The 26,800-nt window shown below is 37.3% G+C and overlaps 1 protein-coding gene and 1 non-coding gene across 2 annotated transcripts; both read right to left on the reverse strand.

Moving 5' to 3' along the window:
• Window positions 1-318: 318 nt before the first annotated feature.
• On the reverse strand, window positions 319-5,789 carry LOC141714132 (uncharacterized). The gene is made up of 3 exons (XM_074517670.1): window positions 5,530-5,789; window positions 696-753; window positions 319-609 (listed from the first exon to the last, which is right to left on the reverse strand). Exons 1-3 carry the CDS (start codon window positions 5,787-5,789, stop codon window positions 319-321), a joined length of 609 nt encoding a protein of 202 aa, XP_074373771.1.
• A 4,558-nt stretch (window positions 5,790-10,347) lies between these two features.
• LOC141716527 (small nucleolar RNA R71) lies at window positions 10,348-10,454 on the reverse strand. The gene has a single exon (XR_012573233.1). It is a non-coding gene; the product is annotated as a small nucleolar RNA R71 (small nucleolar RNA).
• Window positions 10,455-26,800: the final 16,346 nt, after the last annotated feature.

Consider the following 26,800-nt stretch of genomic DNA (forward strand, 5'->3'; position numbering starts at 1 on the left):
AGGTGATAGACAATTATAGATATGGAAACGAAATAGAAATTGAAATGAAATAGCAAGGTATTAATCATCAAAGCAAAGTCGGCTTACAACATAATAATTAAGGTTCGAATAAAATACACCGATATCAAAGTTCAACAAGGAAATAGGGAAACTACATAGTTCAAGAGTTCATCAACTAGAATGATAGCCAACTGGAAAGGAAATTAGGAAATCTAGCTCCTAATTGACCTAATCTTCTGCTTCCTGAGCCTCCTCGCTATCGTCACGAGCCTTCGGAATCTCGATCCACTCCTGCTTCTGAAGCACCTTCACTATGCCCTAAAGCTCATCTGCCACTAGCTGGATGGTATGCTGGCTACTGTGGTCGCGGTGCGCTGGCATCTCATTGAGCTTATTGTTGACGAGCTGCAACAAGGACTCAAGTCTCACGATCAACTGCGCCCTAGGTTCATTCTTAAGTCGAATATCATCCTCAAAAGATACATCGAGTCTCTCCAACAATCGATCATACTTCCCCTGAAACCTATCAAACTGAAGCCTCAAATCAGCGTACACAGAGAAAGAGATAGTGTCAGATGGCACTGAAGACGAAGACGAATGCATCCTTTGCTGAAATATAAAGAAGGGAAATATTAGCTATTTACCCGAATAATATCTACTTACTCTCTCGCGCTTCCTATATTTATATTCTACACCTTATAAGCTATTTGGACTGTTTTCAGGGACTCTAAACCATAGCTCTGATACCAAGACCTGTCACATCCCCAAATCACACTTAACAATATAAATTACTTAATAATAAAATAATATTACAAAAGGCTATTTACAGATAATATCCAAGATCGCTAGGTTTAGTGTTTGAAGAACAGTCCAACACTACAAACTATTACAATTCATAACTACCGGTCCTCACAATAGACTTTCAGCTATCTACCTGAGCTTTCAAATAAGCCTCAGCATCTCCAGTGGACTTACGGGCGGTCTGCTTGAATCTAACCATACTTGCTAGCTGAAATACATAAATAATAGCAAGAGGTGAGCCAAATGCTCAGCAAGGTATATAATCAACAATTGGAATATTAACAACTATTCAAATTCATAAGTTAAACAATTGAAAAATGGCATCATTAGTCAGATCAAAATCTTTTTGAATCGACTCTTAACTCAAAAATCATTTTATGATGCTACGGATTACAGCCGGTGATCAGCCGCGAAGTAATCCCGAACCTCGCTGGGTTCTAACAAATTTAATGGGATCCCGAGGTAGGTTTTAAGCCTCAAATAAGTGTGGAAAGGACCTGCGTCTTAGTCCAGATCCACTATTCTCAAGAAAACATTTTTTTTGTCCCTTTGACAATTTGACTTTTAAAAACTTTGCATTTTTATAAAAATTTGATGCCAGAAATAATAACATTTCAAAAGCTCTTTAGGCATGAAAGGATCGTGTACTTCTTTAAGGAATTCTAGGCCAAACTTAACAATAGTTGTACTAAGTTAAGGTTTATTGCCAGATGAATTGAACTATCAGGGTGAGGAAATCAATTCAGGGTTCAATACAAAGGAACAGTTCACTGATTTAAAGGAATAATCAGGGTTGAGTAACAATAGTTCAACATAGGAAAATTCTAATGATTATAAGTAAGGGTATCAATCATTCCAATTCCGAAGGATTTCAAATAATAGGGTTATGATCAATAATCAAAGGATTAAGATTATGAGATTCTTATCGACAGAAGAACAATCTTCTTACTAGAGGTTGTCAAAGATGAATATCAATAGTTTAACAATCAAGGAATAAAGTATTGAAAAAGAGTTCGAATCAATAAACCACAAAGGTAGGAATCTCAACTAGGATTACAATCATAGGGTATCAAAGATATTTCAATGTTCGAGTATCATAGTAAGGGGTAATAAGAAAGTGTACAAATGAATCGTTATCTCAGGGTTTAATGAAAGGAAACGAAAAACAATCGAAAATGGTAATATGATTCGAAGGGATTAACTTTCTCAAGTTCGCAAGGAAATTTGATAATGTATAATCAATAAGGATATTTAAACACTAAGTCAAGGGGAATACAACAAAGGTATATGAATGATTATTAAAGGTATAAAACGCTTCTGAATGAGTTTGGAGTGATCGAGGTATAACAATTATACTAACTCAAATTAAGTTCGGGTACTTACGACAATGGGCAACATCAAATTCTTTTAACAAGCAAGCTATCATGGTTCCAATAAGTATCTCAGGGTACTTGCATAACATATGATTAACAAAAGGAATATACTTGCATAATATCAATTCGACAAGGGGAAAACACTTGCATAATATCATTACGAATGAAAAGTACACTTGCACAATATAAGTTTAGAATGGGTGTAACACTTGCATTGTAAAAATACGAGAGAGGGGTACACTTTCATAAATATAAGTTTGAAAGAGGGTCACTTGCATCACAAAATATTAACAAGAGGAATATACTTGCACAATATAAGTTTACAAGGGAAGGACACTTGCCTTGAGAAGGCTTGACTACACACGACTTGTCTTAAGAGCGACGAGAGCACTACTCGACCTTGACGGCAAACTTCATATCTTCACTCGATCCTACAAAATAATAAGAATCCATCATTACTACAGACTCTTATGACACCAAACAACCCTAACACTAAATGCACAAATTGACTCCAAGTAACGCTTGGTGTCTTATATTGCGTAAGACATTAGGTTAACACACAATACCATGCACATATACATATAGTAGCACCTTGGAGTACATAACACAGATAGGTATACTCATACTATTATTTAGACTTGGTGCTTTATTCGGGACTTGAATGATCTCACTCTGAAATCTCCACAATTCCACTTGCGACACACTACTAAATTAGTCTCGACTCTTGAAAGGCCTACACTTGGTGGTCCAAATTCTCTTAGCCAAAACCTTGGCCTAACACTCTACTGAGCTATATCTAAATTCAAACACTAGGGCTCACTCATGCCTCACGCGTAGGGTCCATAAAACTAAACGCTAAAATAAAGCGTTCTCACTTGCACACTTATGGAGACACCTTAGGCGACTCTCGGCTTTTTACACCAATAAAGCTCGAATATTCCTAACCAAAACTGACCTAATGGATTCTTAAGTCTATAATCTAACTTGTGCACATGGAATGACACTAAGGGCCTTCCTAGATTTTCTTAGGCCTAACCTCAAAGTTGACACAACTCTAAATGGGTGTCCTGAAAACTGCCCTATTTTGGACTAACTTAAACTCATTGGTTCTAACTCTAAACCTCCATGGTTCGACTTGAAACTCTTCCTTAAACTCCCTAGTATCAATACTAATCAAGGCCTAATGAGGGCTTACTCTTAATCCAACTTTTTGACCTCCAAAAGATACTAAACTCAATCTGTCCCCTGTTCTGGCAGAATCCAAGTTTTGGTGTGTGTACCTCACTAAATGGTTGGGTTTCTCTAATATATGGCTTCTGGACTCAACTACAGCCCAAGTACTAACTCCCCGTGGATTGGGCCTAACAATGCCTAATAAATGCCCATTCAAAATCAACACACAACTCACATGCAAATCTGGAAAAAAAAATTCAGGATTCTATCCTAGCCTTTCCACCTTAACTCCCACTTCAAAACCACGAATTAAATCTCAACCAAGGCAAATTTACTACTATAAGACTCTAAAATAAGACCTCAACCAAGAATGGAGATCATTCATACCCTATAGCACCAACATGCAAATTAAAACTTAACATGCAACTCACAATGATCATAAAAACAAGTTCGACTAAACAATGGGATTATTAGCTCATAAATTCAACTTAAAATAATAAATTATTTCAAGGGATCATGCACACTATCTTTTAAAAACTAAGATCAAGCATGATATCAAGGAAACAATTTGTTTTTAGCCCATATAGGTCGAATTTAATCACAAACCAAACATGCATGTATATTTTTGAAAAAGAGAGCATATATAGCTTGATCATTCTTGAAAATAATGCCCTATCTCTAACATGCAAAGTAAAACATGGAATTACAACTAAAGATCAGTAGCATGCAAGTGTTTTAAAGGAGTTTTAATCAAGGAAACACTTAGTTTATGCACATAAAAATTATTTCTCATGGAAAACTCTTTAATCCACATGAATTAAGAGTTTTTCCTTGGATATCACATAAAAACAAGACATGCAAGCATTAAACTTCATCTCCTAAGCATGGAACTTCTTGGAAAGTGTATTTTGTATTAATGAGTACTGAAATTACACTAGAATGGCAAGGATTTGTTGAAGAAAAATTGAAGGGGATGAGGGAAGGGTTTTAGCCGAGAGGGAAGAGAAGAGAGGGAGGAGAGAGTGGAGTATGGAGTGAAAAATGAAACGATCATGACAACTTGTGCTTGTTTTATGGTTTTGATTTGACTAAATGTGAGTGGAGTTGGTAATTGACAAAAGTAACCCTCTAGCAAGATTGAGTCATTTTGCATGCAAGGACAAAGAAGTAATTTGGCTAGTAAAATGAGAGTTAGTGGGGTTGAAATGGTCTTTTAACCCTTTAAGTTGAATGGGAGGGTATTTGCATGTATGGGTATCCGTGTAAATTGCTAATTACTAAACAACTATTTTCAAAGATTTACTTTTATAAACTAAAATAAAATTTTGAAAATTATAAAAGTTGTACCATAAAATAACTTGGATTTTTTGAAATTTTATTAGATCACTTTTGTGATTTGTGAATGAAATAAATTTTAAAAGATAATTTTCCCAAGGTAATAAGAGCAATTAATAAAACTCTCGCTTTGAAAAATTCATATTTTAAATAAAACAATTTATAATGCAGCAAATTCCATTCACACAAATGTACAATCAATAAATATATTTATAATCGACTCTAATATTATACAGAGTTCGTAAATAATATTACACAAAATGCCGGTCGTAACAAATGTGATCATAATAACAACATTATTTTGGACTGAATAAGCACGACAAGTTTCATTACAAAATAGGTATCGAGAGTCGATTACATTCTAGATGTGGAAAATACAGATTTGTATTTCTTATTATTTAACAAAAACTATATAGCCATGCACACCTTTCTACTGATAGAATTTCCTGAGACGAAGTCCGTGCCAAGTGTTTGGGACTTCGGTTCCGTTGAGGTAGTTTAGCTTGTAGGTTCTTGGACGAAGCACCTCTTTGACTATGTAGGGCCCTTCCCAGTTGGGCTGTAGTTTTCCTTGGTTGGTTGGGTCCGAAGCCTCGGTGTACCAGAGTACCAAATCGCCCGTTTCATACTCCCTGATCTTTGCTTTCTTTGCGAAGTAGAGCTTTATCTTTTCTTTATAGCTTTCCATCTTATCTACAGTCTGATCTCTTACTTCATCCAGGAGCTGCAGGTTGGTTTTGAGACCTTCAATGTTTAAGACTTCATCAAAATTGGTAACCCTATGGTCCTGTAGGACCATAGGACTTTCTGGAGTTCATCTGGCCAAGTTTTCTTGGATTCTTCCAACCTTTTCTCCAGGCCCCAGAGTATGGTCCTGTTAGTCACCTCGACTTGCCCATTCCCCTGAGGGTGTGCCACATATGCCCTTTTGTGCTTGATTCCGAGTTCTTTCAAATACACTTCAAAATCAGATCCGACGAACTGTGGGCCATTATCTGAGACTAAAACCACTGGGATCACAAACCGCATAATGATTGCATACATAAATTTAATACAATCTTGTTGATTGATTGTCCTCATTGCCTTGTCTTCTGCCCATTTAGTCATATAGTCAATGGCTACGAGAGAAGGGTTTCGAGCACATAAACGCAACAGAAACAGTAATTTAAAACGTGAAAAATCAGAATTTTCGAAATCCACCGCATGAGCCATGCGAAAAATAGATATTTAATTCATAGATCAGATTGCTTACCTTAAGAAGCTTTACAAATTGGTTGACTAATGGATATCCAAAGCTTGTTCAATCACCACGCATCCCGCTCTCGCGATCTACGCTCTATCGATATCCACATGAATGCTTGAACGCAAGGATTGAATGTGTACTAGCACAAACTCGTTTCTTCTTGCTCTCTCCATCTTCTCCCTTGGTGGCTAGGGTTTTAGTAGAAGTCTTTTTTCACCTCAAAAATCAGCCACACAGAAGATATTATATAGAGAGTAGAAAAACGAATTTTAACTCTTAACTAATTAGGAGTTATTATTAATTCAAAATTCCTATTTGTATTATAATTAAGTCTCACTTAATTATTTAACAAATAAATTTCATAATTAATATGACTAAATTCGAATATCATTATTTATCTAATTAATTAAGTCAAACTTAATTAATATTATAAATAATTCAAATTACTTTAATTTAATTTAAATCTAATTTAAATTAAATAATCCTTTAAGCATTCTTTGTGTGTGACCCTATAGGTTATTATTACGTTGGCACCGAATTTTAAATCTAATTTAAAATCGTAAACAATGAGCGACATCTAGTAATAAATCATTGCTACCCAAGTAATAATAATTAAATCCGTGATCGATTAAACATTTCGTGAATAATGTATAATGTAATATAATCCCTTTAACCAAATATTATATATTAAACTAGAGACATGTAATGTGTCATCCTCATCATAGTTTAATCCAAGTTTCCTTGATCAATGAGTAGACTATCATATCAAATCAAATTTGAGTGTGGCCACGTATTTCATAGTCTAGCTCACACAAGAGGCCAATAATATCACTCCTAAAATAGAAGGGTTAAATCCCATCTAGATCATTCATATTTCTCATACAATTTATAATATACCCAATGTCCACTTTTATCATTACTGGGTCAAGGATAACTTTTAATGGAATCAATGTATATTAATTCTCGTATAGAAATATAATGACTTCAGGTATAAGGACCATTACATCATTATCACTGGGAGAATTACTTATGACACAACAAACATGTAGAATCTCACGTTTGGTCTGTCCAGCACCATGTACATATACATCTTACTGTGTTTTTTACTTTAGTATCTTCATACCTATGATCAATGAGATGTGATCACCAGTCAACAAACACACCAATCTTAATGCATTATTATTGTCCCTTAATAATAATACTCGACTAGGGACCTTTAGGAATATTGATACTATTCTCATAATCTCATTTCTAAGTCACGTATTTAGAGATATAGAATTGCATATCATATTCCAAGGACATTTATTAATCTAACATATATTGCAGTAAATTAAGAATTAATAAATTATAAAGGGAACAATCGATAGAACATAAACATTAATAATCCAAATGTCTTAAACTAAAACATCATAGTGTTGTCTCTAGGGCACAACCACTAACAATCTCCCACTTGCACTAGAGCCAATCACCCGTGTATCTAATACTCATGGAACTAGTATGACCATCGTGCTTCTGTTGCGACAAAGCCTTAGTCAGTGGGTTTGCAACACTATCATTACTATGCACTTTACATTTATATCTCCTTAATCATTAATCTCATTAATAAGGTGATATCGCCTAAGGACATGCCTAAACAGTCTCCTTAGTTATTTCAAAAGTATCAATATATTCGGCTTCCATTATAGAATCATCAATGTTCTTGCTGTGAACCATTCCAGCTAACATAACTTATATTTAGACAAAACACAAACCAGACATAGACGTATAATCATCCTTGTCTATTCAAAAATTAGGTTAAGAAACTAGTATCAGTGTAACCCTTTACAACCAGTTCCTTATCTTCTCCATACACCAAAATTAAATCTTTAGTCCTCTTTAAGTACTTAAGAATAATCTTGAAAACTATCCAGTGACCCTCACCTGGATTAAACTATTATCTATTCGTCATGCTCAAAGTATACGAAATATCAGGATAAATACATATCATTGTACATATTATTGATCCAATTGTTGACGCATCTGTAACTTTCTTGAACGACCCTTATCATCTAATGATTTAGGGAGAAATTATCTTTTAAGATCACTATCCCGTGAGACATCGAAACATATCCTTTCTTTGTCTCCTGCATCCTAAAATGATGTAATATTTTATTAATGTATGTACTCCGACTAGGTCGATTAATCTCTTCAATCTATCTCTATAGATCTTGATCCCTAATATATAGGTAGCATCGCCTAAGTCTTTCATCGAGAAACTATTTCTCAACCAAGTCTTAACAGCCTGTAGAGAAGGTATGTCGTTCCTTATCTATTATATATCATCTATATATAATACTTGGAATGTCAGATAGTGTTGAGTGACATTATTGATACTTTATAATGCTCTAATAAGCTTTGAATTGATGCATTTGTACTCAAGTTGTTAAGTGTTTTAATGTGTTTTCTAGTGTTTTTGCATTTCAAGCATTATCTAGGTAATCAGGTGAATTAATATTTATTATGGTGCTAATTTGGTGTCAAGGTGGTGTTGGAATAAAAGCTCATGAAAAGCCAGCTCGAAGCAGCAAGGAAAAAGATGAAATCTGAGTTTTTCCCAAAAGGACGGCGCGCCCGCGCTGTGATAGCGCACGACCGCGCCAGAATTCCAGAAAGGCAGCGCGCCCGCGCTGTGACAGCGCGCGGCCGCGCCAGTGCGAAATTAAAGAATCTTGATTCTAATTCGATTTTAAGTGGGGAGACTTCCATATTGCAAAGGGCTGCTATATATATTAAAATAAGGTCGTTTTTAATAAGTAATCAAGCGAGAGACACTCAGAGCTAAGGAGAAGACGGCAAGAGAATCTTTGTTTGAGTTGTAATTTGGGATGCTCGTTTCTTGTTTTGTTGAACCTTTACTCTTGTGTTATACTCTGTTATTTATTCATTATAAAGACTACGTTTGTTATACCATGCTTTCATCGGAACCCACGTTGATGATGAGTCCGATTATGGGCTAACCGTTATCGTGGGGTTCTAGCAGATTTATTTATGGATTTCTTTAGCTAAATTGTTTTGATGCCTTAGTATGTGGTGATTGATTGATATCCTAGTATTGGTTGTGCGTATTCGTCTTATGAGCATCGCGAACTTATAAGATAGTGTGTTAATTCTTAATAAAGCGACGGTGAATTTAAGGATTTAGAACTTGCCATGCTAGTATAGGTTCATGTATTGTTATGCATGATTTATAGGTAATTTTACCCATCTTACTTGCCCTATGTAATCAAGATAGATAACTTGTGCTTAAACCGTTATATTGTCAAATTCTATAGATATATAGGGTCTCAATATAATTGGTGTCTATTCAGCTTCTATCTCTTTTGTGGATGTCTGGTAGTATGGTACTCGTGCAATGAAAGTTGGCGTTTATCAGTTTCGTGTTGTCTGATTAGTGTCAACACTGTTGCATGCTAAGGTTGAGAACAATAAGGCTATTGAATGAAGTATTTAATGAAGTTAGAATCCCATGTTTGTCATATATATTAATTTAGTCAATCTTATTCTCATAGTTATAATAGTTAGCGTAATTCTTAGTTATAAACAACCTCAATTTGTTATCATCTTAGCATTGAATAATAACCATAAATTGTTGCTTAAGTGCATGAATTAATTAGTTAACCAATATAGTCTATGTGGGAACGAACTAGAAAAGATTCTATACTACTTGCGAACGCGTATACTTGCATGTAATATTAGCGCGTATTTAGAGACTAACAAGTTTTTGGCGCCGCTGCCGGGGACTGCAGTGTTAATTTTTAGTTTATGTATTTTCCATCAGTGGTCGTTAAAGTTCATTGACTCGGACATTGTTACTTTGCTGTTGCCTTGTCTTATTTCAGGTGATCTAGCGAGCGTGTATGCATACGCGTTCTCGGACTCGTAAGAGAAATCTGGATCAAGCCGAGGAGAGCGATAATGGTTCGTAAGGAAGTTTTTGAGGAAGAAAAGAAGGTAGAAGAAGAAGAGAAAGTTGAAGAACCAGCTTTAGTAGAGATGTGTGATCAAGCAGAAAATCTGAAGGCTTTGATGGACTATTCTCAGCCTATGATTAATGACATTCAGTCAAGCATCATCATACCAGCCATCGGGGCTAATACTTTTGAGATCAAGTCAAGCACGATTCAGATGATACAGAACTCAGTTCAGTTTGGGGGTTCTCCTACTGAAGACCCCAACATGCACATCAGGGATTTCATCGAGATCTGCGACACTTTCAAATTCAATGATGTGACTGAAGATGCTATCAAGCTGCGACTCTTCCCATTCTCTCTAAGGGACAAATCTAAGTGCTGGTTACACTCTCTACCAGCAAGGTCTATCACCACTTGGGAAGATCTTGCTCAAAAGTTTATCACTAAATTCTTCCCTATGGCGAAGACTGCTGCAATCAGGAATGTTCTTACTCAGTTTGCTCAACAAACTAGACAATCTCTGTGTGAGGCTTGGGATCGATATAATGAGATGTTAAAGAAGTGCCCACACCATGGCATACCTGATTGGATAATTATTAACTGTTTCTACAATAGATTGTGTGCTACTTTTAGACCCATACTTGATGTAGCCTCAGGAGGAGCCTTGTGGGCTAAAAGCTATGATGAAGCTTATGAACTTATTGAACTGATGGCTGCTAATGAGTACCAGAATCCTTCCCATAGGCTGACTCGGGGAAAAGTCGCAGGAATTCTGGAGTTGGACGCAGCAACTGCTATCGCTGTCCAACTTAAGGATTTGACGATGAAGGTGGACACTTTGGCTAATTATGGAGTTAATCAAATCGCTAGTGTCTGTGAGCTTTGTGCTGGTGCCCAGAGACTGATCAGTGCACAATTTCTAGTGAATCAGCTCAGTTTGTGAGCAACTTCCAATGATCGCAGCAACCAGTACCAACCACCTATCATCCCAACAACCGCGATCATCCTAATTTCAGTTGGAGCAACACTCAGAATGCGGTTCAACAGCCTTATCAGCATTATCCAGCTAAGTAGTACAACCCCCTGGTTTCAGTAACCGTAGTATGCACCAAGACAACAACTACAGCTGCAACAAGCCAATGAAAAATCTGAATTAGAGGAGTTGAAGCTTATGTGCAAAAGTCAAGCTGTTTCTATCAAGACCTTGGAAAATCAAACTGGGCAAATTGCGAATGCCTTGCTAAATCGTCAGCCTGGTACACTACCTAGTGACACTGAAGTGCCAGGAAAGAGGGAAGCTAAAGAGTAGGTAAAGGCAATCACTTTAAGGTCTGGAAAGGTTGCGAATCCCGAACAAACTCAAGAGTTGATTGAAGAAGCTGAGGCTGAGAAAGAAGTAGAGCAGCAGGAAGTAGAGTGGAATCAAGGAAGACTGCTGTTGAGCACACTCCTTCTGAGGGTAATACAGGGGAGAAGCAGATCTATCCTCCACCGCCTTTTCCCAAGTGGCTGCAGAAGAAAAAGCTGGACAAGCAATTTGAGAAGTTTATGGAGGTGTTCAAGAAACTTCATATCAACATACCTTTCGCTGAGGCTCTTGAGCAGATGCCTAGTTATGCAAAGTTTATGAAAGGTATTCTCTCTCGGAAAGTGAAGCGATTTAGAGACTGTCGCTCTCACAGAGGAATGCAGTGTTGTGCTGCAACAGAAGTTGCCTTCGAAGCTTAAAGATCCAGGAAGCTTCACTATTCCGTGTACTATTGGAAAAGTGTCTTTTGATAGATGCTTATGTGACTTGGGAGCTAGCATCAATCTGATGCTTTTGTCAATCTTCAAGCAGTTGGACTTGCCTGATCCAAAATTGACTTATATGACCTTGCAGTTGGACGACCGTTCTATTACATATCCGCGAGGTATTGTGGAGGATGTCTTGGTCAAGGTTGATAAACTCATCTTCCCTGTTGATTTCGTCATTCTTGATTTCGAGGAGGATAAGAAGATTCCCATAATCTTGGAGAGACCTTTCTTGGCGACTGGCCGAACCTTGATAGATGTGCAGAAGAGTGAGCTCACAATGCGAGTTCTGGATCAGGATGTGACTTTTAATATGTTCAACGCTATGAAATTTCCTACTGATAATGAGGAGTGCTTAAAAGTGGAGTTGGTCGATTCGGTGGTCACATCAGAACTTGATCAATTGCTAAGGTTCGATGCCTTAAAAAAAGCCTTGTTGGGAAATTCAGATAGTGAAGATGATGAAGGTGAAGAACAATTGCAATATTTGAATGCTTCTCTCTGGAAGAGGAAGATAGATATGCCTTTTGAATCTCTTGGAATGGAGGAATTGAACAAAGCTCCTAAACGCCTCAAGCCATCTATTGAGGAAGCTCCCACTCTTGAGCTTAAGCCTTTATCTGAGCATTTAAGGTATGTGTTTTTAAGTGATTCATCTACTCTGCCTGTTATTATTGCATCTGACCTTTCAGGTAGTGATGAGGAAAAGCTTTTGAGGATTCTGAGAGAGTTCAAATTGGCAATTGGATGGACTATAGCAGATATCAAGGGAATCAGCCCTTCTTACTACATGCATAAAATTCTGCTAGAGGAAGGTAGCAAACCTACGGTCGAGCAACAAAGAAGACTCAATCCAATCATGAAGGAGGTAGTGAAGAAGGAAATTCTTAAGTGGCTAGATGTAGGGATCATTTACCCTATTTCTAACAGTTCATGGGTAAGCCCAGTTCAATGTGTGCCAAATAAAGGTGGTATTACTATGGTAGCAATTGAGAAGAATGAGCTTATTCCTACAAGGATCACTTCCCTTTTCCCTTCATTGATCAGATGCTTGACAGGTTGGCCGGTCATGAGTACTACTGTCTTCTGGATGGTTATTCAGGTTACAATCAGATTTGTATTGCTCCAAAAGATCAGGAAAAACTACCTTCACTTGTCAATTTGGTACCTTCGCCTTCAGACGAGTTTCTTTTGGTTTGTGTGGTGCACCAGCCACATTTCAGAGATGTATAATGGCCATCTTTTATGATATGACTGGCCAGAATGTGGAGGTCTTCATGGATGACTTCTCAGTCTTTGGCGATTCTTTTGATGAATGCTTGCAAAATCTTGGACACGTTCTCAAGAGGTGCGTTGAGACCAATCTGGTTCTCAATTGGGAGAAATGTCACTTTATGGTGCGTTAGGGCATTATTCTCAGGCACAAGGTTTCTAATAAAGTTCTTGAGGTGGATAAGGCCAAGGTGGGGGTCATTGAGAATCTCCCTCCACCCATTTATGTTAAGGGAATTCACAGTTTTCTTGGTCATACGGGTTTCTACAGGCGTTTCATCAAAGACTTCTCAAAAATTTCAAAGCCATTGTGCAGTTTGCTAGAGAAAGATGTTCCTTTCAAGTTTGATGATGAGTGACTTTCAAATTTTGAGATATTGAAGAAGAGTTTAATCACGGTACCGGTCATAACTGCACCTGATTGGAATGAACCTTTTGAGATGATATGCGATGCAAGTGACTATGCAGCTGGAGCAGTTCCAGGGCAGAGGAAGAACAACATATTTCATGTGGTCTACTACGCTAGTAAGACCCTAAATGGTGCTTAACTGAATTATACTACTACGGAGAAAGAACTTTTGGCTATTGTCTATGGTTTTGAGAAATTTCGATCTTATCTACTTGGGACTAAGGTGATAGTTTTCATTGATCACGTTGTAATTCGATATCTAGCCTCAAAGAAGGACTCGAAGCCTTGATTGATTAGATGGGTTCTTTTGCTTCAAGAATTTGAACTAGAGATCAAGGACAAAAAGGGGACTGAAAATCAAGTCGCTGATCATCTCTCGCGTTTAGAGGATCCTAATGCTACTTCATTGGATAAGACATTGATAAATGAATCTTTTCTCGACGAGCAGTTGTTTGGAGTGCAAGAAGAAGAACCGTGGTTTGCAGACATTGTGAACTACCTTGTGAGTAATATCATGCCTCCTGACTTATCTTATGCTCAAAGAAAGAAGTTTCTGCATGAAGTAAAGTGGTATATGTGGGATGAGCCATTTCTTTTTCGCCAAGAAGCTGACCAAATCATCAGGAGATGTATTCCTTACAGCGAAACGGGGGGATCTTGCGAGATTGCCACTCAACAGTTTATGGAGGACATTATGGTGGAGAAAAGACAGAAGCTCGTGTTCTTCAAGCATGTTTCTTTTGGCCAACCTTGTTTAAAGATGCTCATCAGTTCGTTTTGGAATTTGATCAATGTCAATATGTGGGTAATATGTCTAAGAGGGATGAAATGCCTCTTAATGTGCTTCTCGAGGTTGAGGTCTTCGGTGTATGGGGAATTGACTTCATGGGGTCATTTGTCTCATCTTGTAACAATCAGTATATCTTGTTGGCAGTTGATTACGTGTCGAAATAGGTTGAAGTTAAGGCGTTGCCAACGAACGATGTGAAAGTGGTGCTTAATTTTTTTCACAAGCAGATATTCACAAGGTTTGGAACTCCAAGAGTCATAATCAGTGATGAGGGGTCGCGTTTTTGCAATCGCAAGTTCACTACTATGATGAAAAGGTATAATGTGAATCATCGCATTGCTATGACTTATCATCCTCAGACAAATGGTCAAGCTGAGGTATCTAACAGAGAGATCAAACGCATTTTAGAGAAAATGGTGTGTCCGTTGAGGAAAGATTGGTCTTTGAAGCTAGATTAAGCTGTTTGGGCTTATATAACAGCATATAAGACTCCATTGGGAATGTCTCCGTTTCAGTTGGTTTATGGTAAGGGGTGTCATTTTCCTGTGGAGCTCGAGCATAAGGCATATTGGGCTTTGAAGAAGTTGAATCCAGATATGGATGCGGCTGGAAAGAAGAGGATGCTTCAATTGAATGAACTCGACGAGTTTCGACTTCAAGCTTAGGAGAACAATAAAATGTATAAGGAGAAAGTCAAGAGGTGGCATGATAGGGGTCTAGTGCTCAAATCATTTGTGCCGGGGCAACAAGTTCTTTTGATCAACTCTCATCTCCGTCTTTTTTCTGGAAAGTTGAAGTCAGGATGGTCAGGGCCGTTTATTGTCAAAACTGTGTTTCCACATGGAGCGGTGGAAATTTTTAAAAATGATCCGGGCCAGGCATTCAAGGTGAATGGTCAGAGGTTGAAGCATTAATATGATGACATGACAAACCGTGAGTTGGTTAGTGTCGCTCTATTGTCCGTTAGATCTCGAGATTCTACGTCGAGCTAGCGACATAAAAGAAGCGCTTCTTGGGAGGTAACCCAAGTTTGTTATACATTAGTAAGTATAGGAAGCAAGAAGAAAGGAAAAAATCACAAAAAATTCAGAAAAAGAAAAAAATTCAGGGCCAACTACAGAAGCTGGGCGCGCCCGTGCTGATCAAGAGCGTGACCGTGCCATTTTTCCAGTAACCAAGCGCGCCCGCGCTGTCCTAGCGCACGCCCGTGCCAATTTTCCAGAGAGTGAGCGCGCCCGCGCTATCCTAGCGCGCGCCCGCGCCATGTCCCTGTTCGAAAAAAATAAAACAACAGATTTATTAGGTAATTTCGGGACTTTTACTCCAAAATCAATTCTAACCCGATTTTTACTCTTCCACATCCCATAATTCACTCTCCCAATCAAACCCATTATTCCCACGATTCCCACAATCAATTCCACTTCTATTCCTTATCAAATTTACACCTCTCCGCCTATAAATACACACAATTATACACAACTTCTCCACCAATTCACAAATTCTCAAACATAAATTCTCTCTAAACACTTAAGCTTTTATTCTCTTTTCGTCAATCCCAAAGGCACCCAAGAGACAAAGAACACAAGTTTACACCAGCACCACCGATTCTTTATCTGCGGGTGGTGTGAGGCCCTGGTTTTCTACTCCTAAGGCTGAGGAGGAGTACACGAGGCTTCTCTCGAAGCATATTGCTAAGGAGCGGGGTTTTCTACTATCAGGAAATGATGGTATGCTGTTGAAGATGATTCTTGAGATGGGCTGGGTTTCTTTTTGTGAGGCTCCCGCTATTGTTCCCATGAGTGTTGTGCGGGAGTTCTATGCCAACACTAAGGCGGAGAAGAATGGCTTCACGGTGGTGAGGGGGAGGACTTTAGAGTACAGTGTTGATGCTATCAGGACGGTGATTGAGCAGCCTACGAGGAAGGTGGGTCAGGACACTTGAAATGATAAGACTCCCGAGGACTTCAACTTGGATCTGATTGTTGCAACTCTGTGTGTTCCTGAGACTCATTGGAAGTTCAAGAGGGGCACTACTGATTATTTCACGTTCCCTGCGTCGTGCATGAACATGTTTGCACGGGCTTGGAACTCATTTATTTGTGCTAACATTATGCCATCTTCGCATGTGCATGAGATTACTGTGGAGCATGCTCGTCTGCTGTGGGGGATTCTGCAGGGTGATTACATTGATTTGGGGATGGTGTTATATTAGGGGATTCTGAGATTTTTGAGAGGAGGTACCACGGGTGCTATTCCGTATGCGTCCGTTGTGACGAAGTTGTGCATGGCAGTTGGTGTTCATTGGCCCGCACATGAGCAGCTTCAGCTTCCTAGTGCTCCTATTGATAGTTCTACGCTACACATCATGGTTGAGTGGTATGGCGGCAAGCCCGATCCTAAGGGGCTTGGGTACTCTTATGATCATCTGCCAGGTGGTAGGCCCATGAAGACTGCTACTGCGGGAGGTTCTCAGCATGCCCGTCGAGCAGCTTGGAGAGCTCAGTATGGAGAGGAGGCTGGTCCATCGCAGCAGGAGCAGGCAGAAGCAGGAGTAGATATGGGAGCTGGTTTGAGTTCGACGCAGTACAGGCGTCTAGCTAGGAGGATGGATGCGATGCACGACATCCACAGCAGGTTTGTACGTGATCTCACCCAGGCACTTGGGACAACATTTAGAGCCACCAGAGTTGACATCCAGTGGCCAGTTTTTGGTGAGGATTCCATGTATCCACCTCCGGACACACCTGTCACTCCACCCGTTGAGGCTGAGAATTATGATTCTGATGAGGTATGAATATTTTAAGTTTGGGGGTAATAGTTGAAGGAATATGTTTTTGTGTGAGTCTCATATAGTTTGCATGTTCATGATAGTTTAGTTCATATAGTTTGCATATTTTTCCATATAGTTTTTTTTATTATTTTTTTTGGTAGTTTTATGTTATTTTGTTCAAATAGTTTTCATGCATTTGCATTATAACTTGACCCCTTAGATAATTTTTCCGATTGACTTGTGATATTAATGTTAGTGTAGTGATATCGTGTTTAGAGATGTTAAGTCGTATTAAGTTGATTTGCATGCTAGAGACACTTGTATTTCATTAAGTCTTATAGGTTGCTAGAGTGCTAGATCATAGTCATGGTTTGTTGTTTTGTCGTGGTTTAATCGCTTGTTTATATTTAGAATTTAGGATATTCTCTTAATAATAAAAGACATGGATATTTAAAAATTAGAGGAAATTAGAGTTCATTGCTAGTTTTGTGGCTAGGTGTCAAATGGCTAGTAGCCGGCTCATATTTATATAAGTAGTATAGGGTTGAATAAGATGGAGCGAAACGCACTCATTCAGAAATTTGTTAAGAAAAAAAGAAGAGAAAAAAAAAGAAAAAAGAAAAAAAAAGGAATAAGTGTTATGTATAACTGATCACGAGTGGGCTCTTTAGTACTCGAGTTATTAAGTTCTTAGGGGACTTTGTGCCTAGTGACCTAAGACTTTTATAGTCTGGGATCCGCTAAACCTAATGCTCGCTACATGGGTACTATTGTATAAGTCTTTTGTGGACCTCACTCATTGCACGATCAAATAAGCATACTTGTGTTGTTTTATTGTGAATAAACGCAAGAATCCATGTGAATCTCCGATATAAAAATTGAAGTATTATAAGTTATTTTGAGTCTAGCTTTTATTATGTTTATAAACTTGCGATTGTCTTGATAAGTAGTGAGTCATGATTGTTGATCTAGTTGCGATAGTATATCTGTAAGCATCTGCACACACACATATCTCTAGTTTGTAAGTTGATTTGTATGATTTAACTGATCTTTATGCGAGTAGTTACATTTGTTGATATGTTGCTTGTTGATTGGTTTAGTTATTCTATTGGGATCGTTGCATTCATGTAGTTGCATTCATGTATTTTTATTTTCTTGTTCTTTGAGTCTTTTTATGCTTGAGGACAAGCATCGCTTCAAGTTTGGGGGTATGTTGAGTGACATTTATGATGTAACACCCCCAAATCCGGGGTCGGGAATTCGGGTTGTCACGAGTTCCATATCCCTTAACAACACTTAATCTTAACAATCAACCAATTCCTGCGTACTGTGACCCCACAATATACACACACACACCGCAAGTTATAGTCTCAGAGATGAATACCCAAAAAAATAACACAAGTCATTTTATTCCACATAATAAGTCATTACACCTCAAGAAGGTTCTGAATAAATTTACATTTCTTTGCCATTATTACAATTCATATTATACATAAGTCTGGTTTATCAATAGTTGAAAACCTAGCCTATTGGTAGCTCCTACCTCAGCTACGGCGGCATCAACGCTTCCAGAAAACTGCGAAACATTTTCTAACCGCTTGCGAATTGGAAGCTTGGTCCTGTTCATCTTGTCTATCTGATGTTGTGTGATGAAAGAAGAAAGCAAGGGTGAGCAACAAGCCCACCAAAATAATATGTATAATGATTTACAATATATGAGCATTCTCATAGTACTAATGAAAGTCTTGGTCAAGAAGAAATGAACCAAGTTTGATATCTTAATGCGATGAAGTCGTAAAATATTCAGTATATATACATATATACTTTTTAAAATCTTGGAAGTCCTCTTCCATGCATAATATACACAGAGTTCCAGTTTATAACTGTATAAAATTATCGTTGCAAGGTGATCTCATATATCTAACCTTGTCTCAACATTTTTCTGAAAATCTTTGACATGCATAAGATAATCATTTACTAGATATAAGTTTAAAAGATGAAGTTACAAGATACTCCAATATACTTATATCTTTTCCAAATACTACTTGAACTACCACCGTTCAAGTTATAATTAGTTCAACAGTTCACCACATAGATGAGACTACAAGATAATACTTGAATAGATTCAATCTTTAAAATATCATCAAAATAAAATGAAGTTATGAGATACTTCATTTGATGCAAACATCATTTTGAAAACTTGACCCTGCCAACACTCAACAATTGCCCAACCGTAGCCTTTCCATCGAAGTGCTCTGGGTAGTGTTGCAGAAATATCCAATTGGATGATGAACTCATTACGGGAGTTTGCCGCGCCAGGAAGACCACTTACGATGATCAGTCGTAGTAGTGCAACCCCACCATTTTCTACATGTAGAGGAGAACCTGTCGGATTTACTTGTCAACCGAACACTGGACTCCTAAGGAATGGACCATCTTAGCGGAACTTCCAGGCCATTTGGGCCAATATAATTAGGCTGGGCCGGCGCCACTCGACCACTTACGCCACTCCTAGTTCAGATGAAATCCATGACTCTGAAACGTAAAGCTCGTTCCCCCTTTCCCCAAGTAGAAACTTGTTGATACGACTCCACCCAGAAATCGTATCTAGCTGGAAAGGAAAACTCACCGATATTTCCCAGGCGATGCCTGTTAATGGATTAACTTGTTCCAAGAATTTTAATTCCCGAATGTTGGGTAAGTAATCAAAAACTCTTTTATCAAAATAGCAACCTTGTTGCGAATATACAATACACCACAGAGCCGGATCCCTCAGGTTTTGAGCGAGTATTTAAATCCCCTTCGAAAGGAGGATCTTAAATATAAAAATGAGTTTTGGGATCCGCTCTAACTTTTAAAATCATTTTGAAGACTCGCAAAACATTTTTAAGAATGTTTGGAGTGATGCTGATTTAATAAAATAAATCAGTCCCAATATACTAGAAAATATCTGAATATTATTATTTAATAATATTCCCATAAAGAATAATCTTTATAAAAATAATTGAAGTAGAAGTTTTACAACTCATACTTGAATGAATGTTAAATAACCAAAGATATACTTATACAAAAGTACTATCTTTATTTGAATAATCGAAAATAAGTTTGAATATCGAAACATTATTCTTTAATAAAATAAAGAATATTATTAAATAATAAGCGGAGTCATAATACCTCGAATGAATATTATAAATAATATTCATTAAATAAAACAAACGGAGTCATACATCCTCAAATGAATATTCAAATAATATTCATTAAATAATATCACTGAGTCATAAGCCCTCGAATGAATTTTCAAAATAATATTCAATTAATAAAATAAAAAGAGTCATAAGTCCTCAGATGAATATTCAAGATATTCAATTAATAAAATAAAAGGAGTCATAAGTCCTCAGATGAATATTCAAGTAATATTTAATTAATAAAATAAAAGGAGTCATAAGTCCTCAGATGAATATTCAAGTAATATTCATTAAATAATATAAAGTTATCGAATAAACTTTATTCGATTAATAGTTTTGAAAACTATTCATATATATATATATATATATATATATTATACTCGGGAGCCTCGCTTCCCGGTTTTAGAAATATGCCCACCTTTTGATCCCCTATACTAAGGGTAAACTCAAATACTGCTTATTTCTAGCATAGGTATTATGCAACTATAAGCATTTGAACCAACAGATATATAATCAAGAATATGAAACAGGCATGCATATATACCATATCACATGCTCCAATATATCACAAGAATTTTCTAAATAACCATTATGCATCTATCACAAGATAATGCATATACAAGTGTATACATCACAACAACAGTAGAACGGGTAGAAAACTTGCCTGAGTGCTCCCGGATAGACTTAAGCTTAGAGTGGGTCCGATAACCTATGAATAACAACATAAGTCGGAATTAGACCCCGGTCACTTAAGAAACTAGACTTTAACCATTTATAGTCCTAATGTTCGCTTTCGCGCTTAACGATTTACTTAAGTCGCTCGAGTATCCTCGACTCCACCATTTTTAATAATTTAACCATTATGAGTTTTAAGGAGATTCTTTCGCGAGTGTCTTACCAACTGCCTAACACACTCTACATAAATGTTTCATACTCCAATTAGCCCTTTTTGGTCTTTAACATATGTTTCAAAGTAAGGCGAGGGGTAATGTTTCGTTCGCGAAACGTCGTTACTTAAAACGACAGTTTCTCCTAAACCGTACATCGGAATCAAACGAACTACATATCAAAACGAAGCTCGTAACAGGAACTATCTAAACATGGCAATGGTAAAAACCTAACAGTGAGTTCAAGGGTTCTGATGTTAAGAACAAAAACAGTCTACGATAAATCGGGCATTACGACAGCTATGTTTACGCGATTTCCCAATTTTTTATCATTCCAAATCATATCAATCCAACTACCAATCAACAACAACTCAAGATACACATCAATGCTACTGATTTCAGTCATAATAAGCTCAAGAATCTCAATCCAATCATATATTATAATATCTCCAAATTCAACTAAACTACTTAACAATTAAGCTCGAATCAAGCTTATCATTCAAATTACTACTCATCCATCCAAACCATCTCCAAACTTCAACATTCAAACTTATTACTACAGGGTGTGAAGATTTATATCTTTCTTGGAGGGTGGAAAGTTACTAGGAAGCCTTATGGAGCCTCCTACAAGCTTGATCTTTCCAAAGAAATCAAGAACACAAAGTTAGGCTTTAAAGTTTCTAAAATTCCGATTGAAAGAACTGTAAAAATGAGGGTCTTACCATGCTTATTTGGACAAGACTTGTGAACAAGAGTTATAGGTCATCTCAATACCTTTCCAACGAGCTATAGAACACAACATTTGAGTGAGTATTGAAGGAGATATGGCAGTTAAAGTTGCTGGGTTTGTTTTTGCCGAGAGCTTTTGCTCTTGGAAGCAAAAGTCAACTTCTAATTTTTGTGTTTTATGATATTTTCTTGGTTGCTTCTCCTTTTTGCCTTGGAAAATGTTTTAGCTTTTTTTACCATGGTAAATTTTACATGGCCCAAAATCAACCAACAAAACAAAACCCCTTGTCATGCTTATGTCATCTTGCACATGTCATAATGCTTCCACTTGTCCACACCTTGTTGGTTTGATGACATCATCATCCCTAACCTCCTTGATTAACTCCTAATTGCTTGTCTAATGACCGCTGATCTGTTATACGGTTCGCTTAACTTTCGTTTTCGTTTATCGTTTGAGGGATCATACCCGGGATCTTATTACTTAGGTTTCTTTAACCTTTCTCAATACATTATATTCCTTTCATGATCCTCTCTTATAATCCTTGAATTTAAATCCTTTTTATTCTGTTACCTTATACTCAATTCTTTCTGTATCTGGTAGATTTTCGGGAAAAATCAAAGTGTTCGAATTTGGATTCTGACGATATTTACATACACTTATTTATCATATAGAGTACTAATAATATCCCAGAAGATCAATAAAAGAGCCCCTACATAGTGTGGTATGAAAAGTTTTCTTATTCAGCATAATCACCAAAATCACTATTCATAAGAGTTTCAAAAATTCCAAAAATTGGGGTTATTACAGTCTCCCCTTCTTAAAAGGATTCCGTCCCGGAATCAGATAGAAAATGAATAGGGATACTTTCTTAGCATTACACTTTCTAACTCTCAAGTAAATTTTTCCCACATTGTGGTTCTTCCATCAAACTCTGAATAGTTTGATAACCCTTCTCCTAAGCACTTGTTCCTTTTTCAATCTATAACCCTTCCTGGTTGCTCCATATAGGTTACGTCTGGTTGCATGTCTATGCGCTCATATGCCCCTATTTATCTGGCATCCGAATTACACTTCCTTAACATTGATACGTGAAACACGTTATGACTTGCTACATGTTTTGGGGTAAGGCTAGCTCATATGCTAACTTCCCAATACTTCTTAATATATCCAAGGGTCCGACAAATTGTAGACTTAGCTTTCCTTTCTTTCTGAACCTCATCAATCCTTTCCAAGGGATACCTATAGCATTACTAGGTCCCCTATTTCATACTCTTTGTCCTTTTGAGTCAAATCAGCATATTTATCATGTCCATCTTGGGCTACTACCAGCCGTCCTCTGATTAGATCTATCATATCCTTGGTCCTTTGGACCACTGCTGGTCCGAGCATCTTGCGCTCTACATCTTCATCCTAACATAAGGGAGATCGACATTTTCTTCCCTCAAAGATCTCATAAGGCGATACCTCGATACTGACATACGATCGTTTATCGTGAGATAACTTAATCCGCGTTAAGTGATCATTCCAAATTCTTTCAAGTCTATTGCACAGACTCTCATTATAGCTTTTAGCATTTGAGCTTTTGCTTCTCAATACCCATTCTTTTCCAGTTTGTAGTCATTACTATCTTCCGTACATAATACTATACTGGTTACACTTTTGCTCGTTAGCGTTCTATAACCTTTTAATAACCACGTCAACCTTAGTATCACGAACGTGTTAGAATCGGAATACCACCGTACTGATATTACTTCCTTTAGCTGCTTCCATCTTCGAAAGCTTGGTCCTTCATATAGAAGTAAAAGAATTTATTGAGAGATCACTATGATCATGAACACTTGTTTTATCGCATAGTTAGTACAGAAGGTGGCCAGCCTTTAGTACTTGACAAGCAATTAAACAACATGTGGTATCCTACTACGCTTCTATCACAAAGATAGATAGTCATTCGGCAATACCTCCCCTTCTGGAAGGGTTGTTCTTCTCAGCTTACATGAAATAAAAAGAAGAGAAAAGAACGAACTGAAGAGAATTGTATATATGTAAAAAAATATTGCCATAAAATATCTGGCTTGGAATCTACCTCTGAACTATAGAGGTTTCTCATAGGAGAACAAAACATATATGTATTTATATCAACTTATAGCATCGTATTTCACATGCCTAAATTTTTTTGCTATTCCGTCCATCATTCTATGGACCCATGCTCTTCCTCGAGCTTATACACAATCACCTTTGAAACTCCCTCGATATCGAAAATTGAATCTGGGATCTCATTCTAGATATCATTGTTACTAGAATTCTATGCTTGCATCGCAACCTTCCTCGTATAGTAATACGACTCTCTATTGATAAGAAGGAATAAATATTTAATAGGTAGATAATCTACTTAACCAGTCTATTCAACGACAACTTATACATCACCACAACCCGATTAGGGGTACCCAATCTCAACATCCATTATACTACAACTCTCACGGTTGTAATCAGCTCATTATTCAAAGAATCGTTGCTGCATTACTATGGTCCACCACTGACCTACTGTCGTCATTCATTTTTTTTGGAATTTTAATAGCTAACCATACGGAGTCCATACCTGTCATATCATATTCTTCTAAGGAGTTAACATAATCACCATTCATGATTAATGAAGAACACTCCTGATCCTGACATACATACATGACATGAAGCAGATAAAATTGCAGAAGAGTTTCAGTCAAAGCAACGATAGCAGGTGAATACCATTCTTAATCGTATGCCTTAAATAGAAGACTTAACTCAAGGTTCGTTTAGTCCTTTTTGAAATATGGTCCTGGATTATTCTCAAGATAGGACCTTCTAAGATAGATAGCCCACTCATGGCGATTACACGAATTAAACCTTTACCAACTACTATTACGGTTGGGTATTGCACAGTCATCAGAAGGAATGTCAATCTTCCAAACCATAATACAACCTTCATAGCTTTAACCATCATCACTGTATTCCTTTGGCACAAGCGCCTATAATTATCCTCTTACCTTTAAAGTGTCGGCCACCTCTTTGGCCTTTCCTGATAGTAAAATTTCCTTACAGTCAATGTCATTTTAACCACCTCCAAATAAATTTTCTACCTTATTTCAATCACAGCTTATGTGAAGATGTTTTCCTGAAAATCTGATGAGTAAAAAAAAATTACCATTTTTCCATAAGTTATTGCCTCAGTCTTTAGAGGTTAATCACTGTCACGACTGACTCTCAATCATAATTAGAACATCTTTTTATCTTAAGTCCTAATTGCCCTGAACAATTTCGACCATTACTGGTTCAATCCATACCTTCTCGTGGTTTAACACGTGCCTCACTTGGCATCATTATAATCACGTCATATTTCCTTTATCAACATTTCTATTCTTGAGAATTTTGAATTTTACCTTTCTCCTTGTAAAACCTCTAAGGTTATCCTTGAATCGTTCCTCATGAATTCCCTAGATACAGGGCATATCAAGATACCATTTATTAATACTAGAATCATTGTCTATATACTTCTGAAAAATTTCTCCACTGATTCTTACAGGTTGTTATTACCTTAATCCTTTCCAATTCATACTGTCAAAACTCATACTATCCCTATTAAGGGTGAAATGCCAACCTTTATGCATTCCCCTAGGATTCATTTTAAGTTACCGATGTTCTATCTTTAATTCCACCTTTAAAAAGGTACATGCATCCTTTCATGGATAATCAAGTCATATATCCCTGATAAGGGTGCCTTATTCAATTATTCCCACCTCGATAGTATATGCCTAATTTTCACAATAACATCTGTATTCAAAATGAGGTCAATCTATATGGCCTCCAAAAGATAACAACAGTTATCCGCTTTTCTTGCCTAATTTGGTAACGATAACAAGGATGTTCTGGAAGATATTAGTCGTGTTCAACGTGAACCTCTTCTTAATAATTCCTTATTTACTTTTGTTGTTTATCTCAACAGTCACCTCAATATTGGGATATCTCTCATTCCTGGTGTCTCCCTTCCTGGGTATCAAGCCACCGGTCTTACACTTCACATTCTTGAAGGTCACTTCCTTCATCCAATTTTCCTAATTTCTTACTTCCTTGTCTCCTCAGTCTATCCGCGTCTCATTATTTATCCTTCGAATTATCTCAAGGTTTCCTCGAATCCTCCCAACTCACAGGGGATAAAATATATGTATCTCTTATGCCCTCAACCATCAATTTTAGCTCCTAGTGAATCATCCTCATCCTGACGATCACATACTTTTCTATTTCTATTACTATGATTCTTTAGGGTTTCCTCATACCCAACTCCCTTATCATTCCTCAAACTCTATTGCCTTTATATTCCTTTCCACTTCAGTTTCTTTTTATTTTTTTCTTTCTCTTACAATTATTTCATGAACCAACACAACATAAGCATTGATTTCAAACATCCCGTCATTCTGGATTCGTGTCCTCAGAACGAATCTTGATAACATTTACAACTTAGATTCATAATTCATCATACTCGTCTGCCTTTGTTCTGGCTCTAAAGCTTTTACACTATCTCCATAACCTTGGGAAGTACTTTCCTAAAAACAATTGACTGAACTTAAATCAGTTTATTATAATCTCTTGCTCCGTGCCTTCCTTGGCCTTTCACCAGAGGGTGGTCTCTCTCTTAGGAGGGTAAGTGACAAAAACAGTCTTTTGTGATTCGTCAATCATTCAGAATCTCAAATGATTCCTCTATTTCCTTTAGCCAGGCTCTTGCCTCGACTAGGTCAACCTGTTCCTTGGAACTCTGAGAGCTTAGAGACTTAAAGGTCCTGAAAGAATTTCCTACCGCATTGTTTCCTCAAGGTGGTGGTTGGGGATAATAGTCTAAGTTCTGTCTAGACAGGTCCATAAATTGTCGTATAGGAGTACCGTCTCGGGTCTCCTTTCCTTACTCGACTTTCTGTTTCCTTAGTATGAAATGTTTCAACCTTCTCCCATAATCGGGGTTATCTTATATATTAAAAACCTTGTTTTCCACTCTATTATGTTATGGGTTCTTTCTTTCTTGATGGCAACCTCCCTGACTATCACATTCTGGGTTTGCCC

Source organism: Apium graveolens, chromosome 3 (genome assembly GCF_009905375.1).
Source record: "Apium graveolens cultivar Ventura chromosome 3, ASM990537v1, whole genome shotgun sequence".
In the NCBI taxonomy this organism is placed as follows: domain Eukaryota; kingdom Viridiplantae; phylum Streptophyta; class Magnoliopsida; order Apiales; family Apiaceae; genus Apium; species Apium graveolens.

Bases quoted from the DNA above. Each gene is read 5' to 3' on its own strand.
- LOC141714132 (XM_074517670.1), bottom strand. From the start codon at position 5,789: ATGACTAAATGGGCAGAAGACAAGGCAATGAGGACAATCAATCAACAA. The intron at 754-5,529 runs GTTGGAAGAATC...GGGATGTGACAG, and splicing joins CTCTGGGGCCTGGAGAAAAG to GTCTTGGTATCAGAGCTATG. The intron at 610-695 runs GTGTAGAATATA...TTTATATTTCAG, and splicing joins CAGTCCAAATAGCTTATAAG to CAAAGGATGCATTCGTCTTC.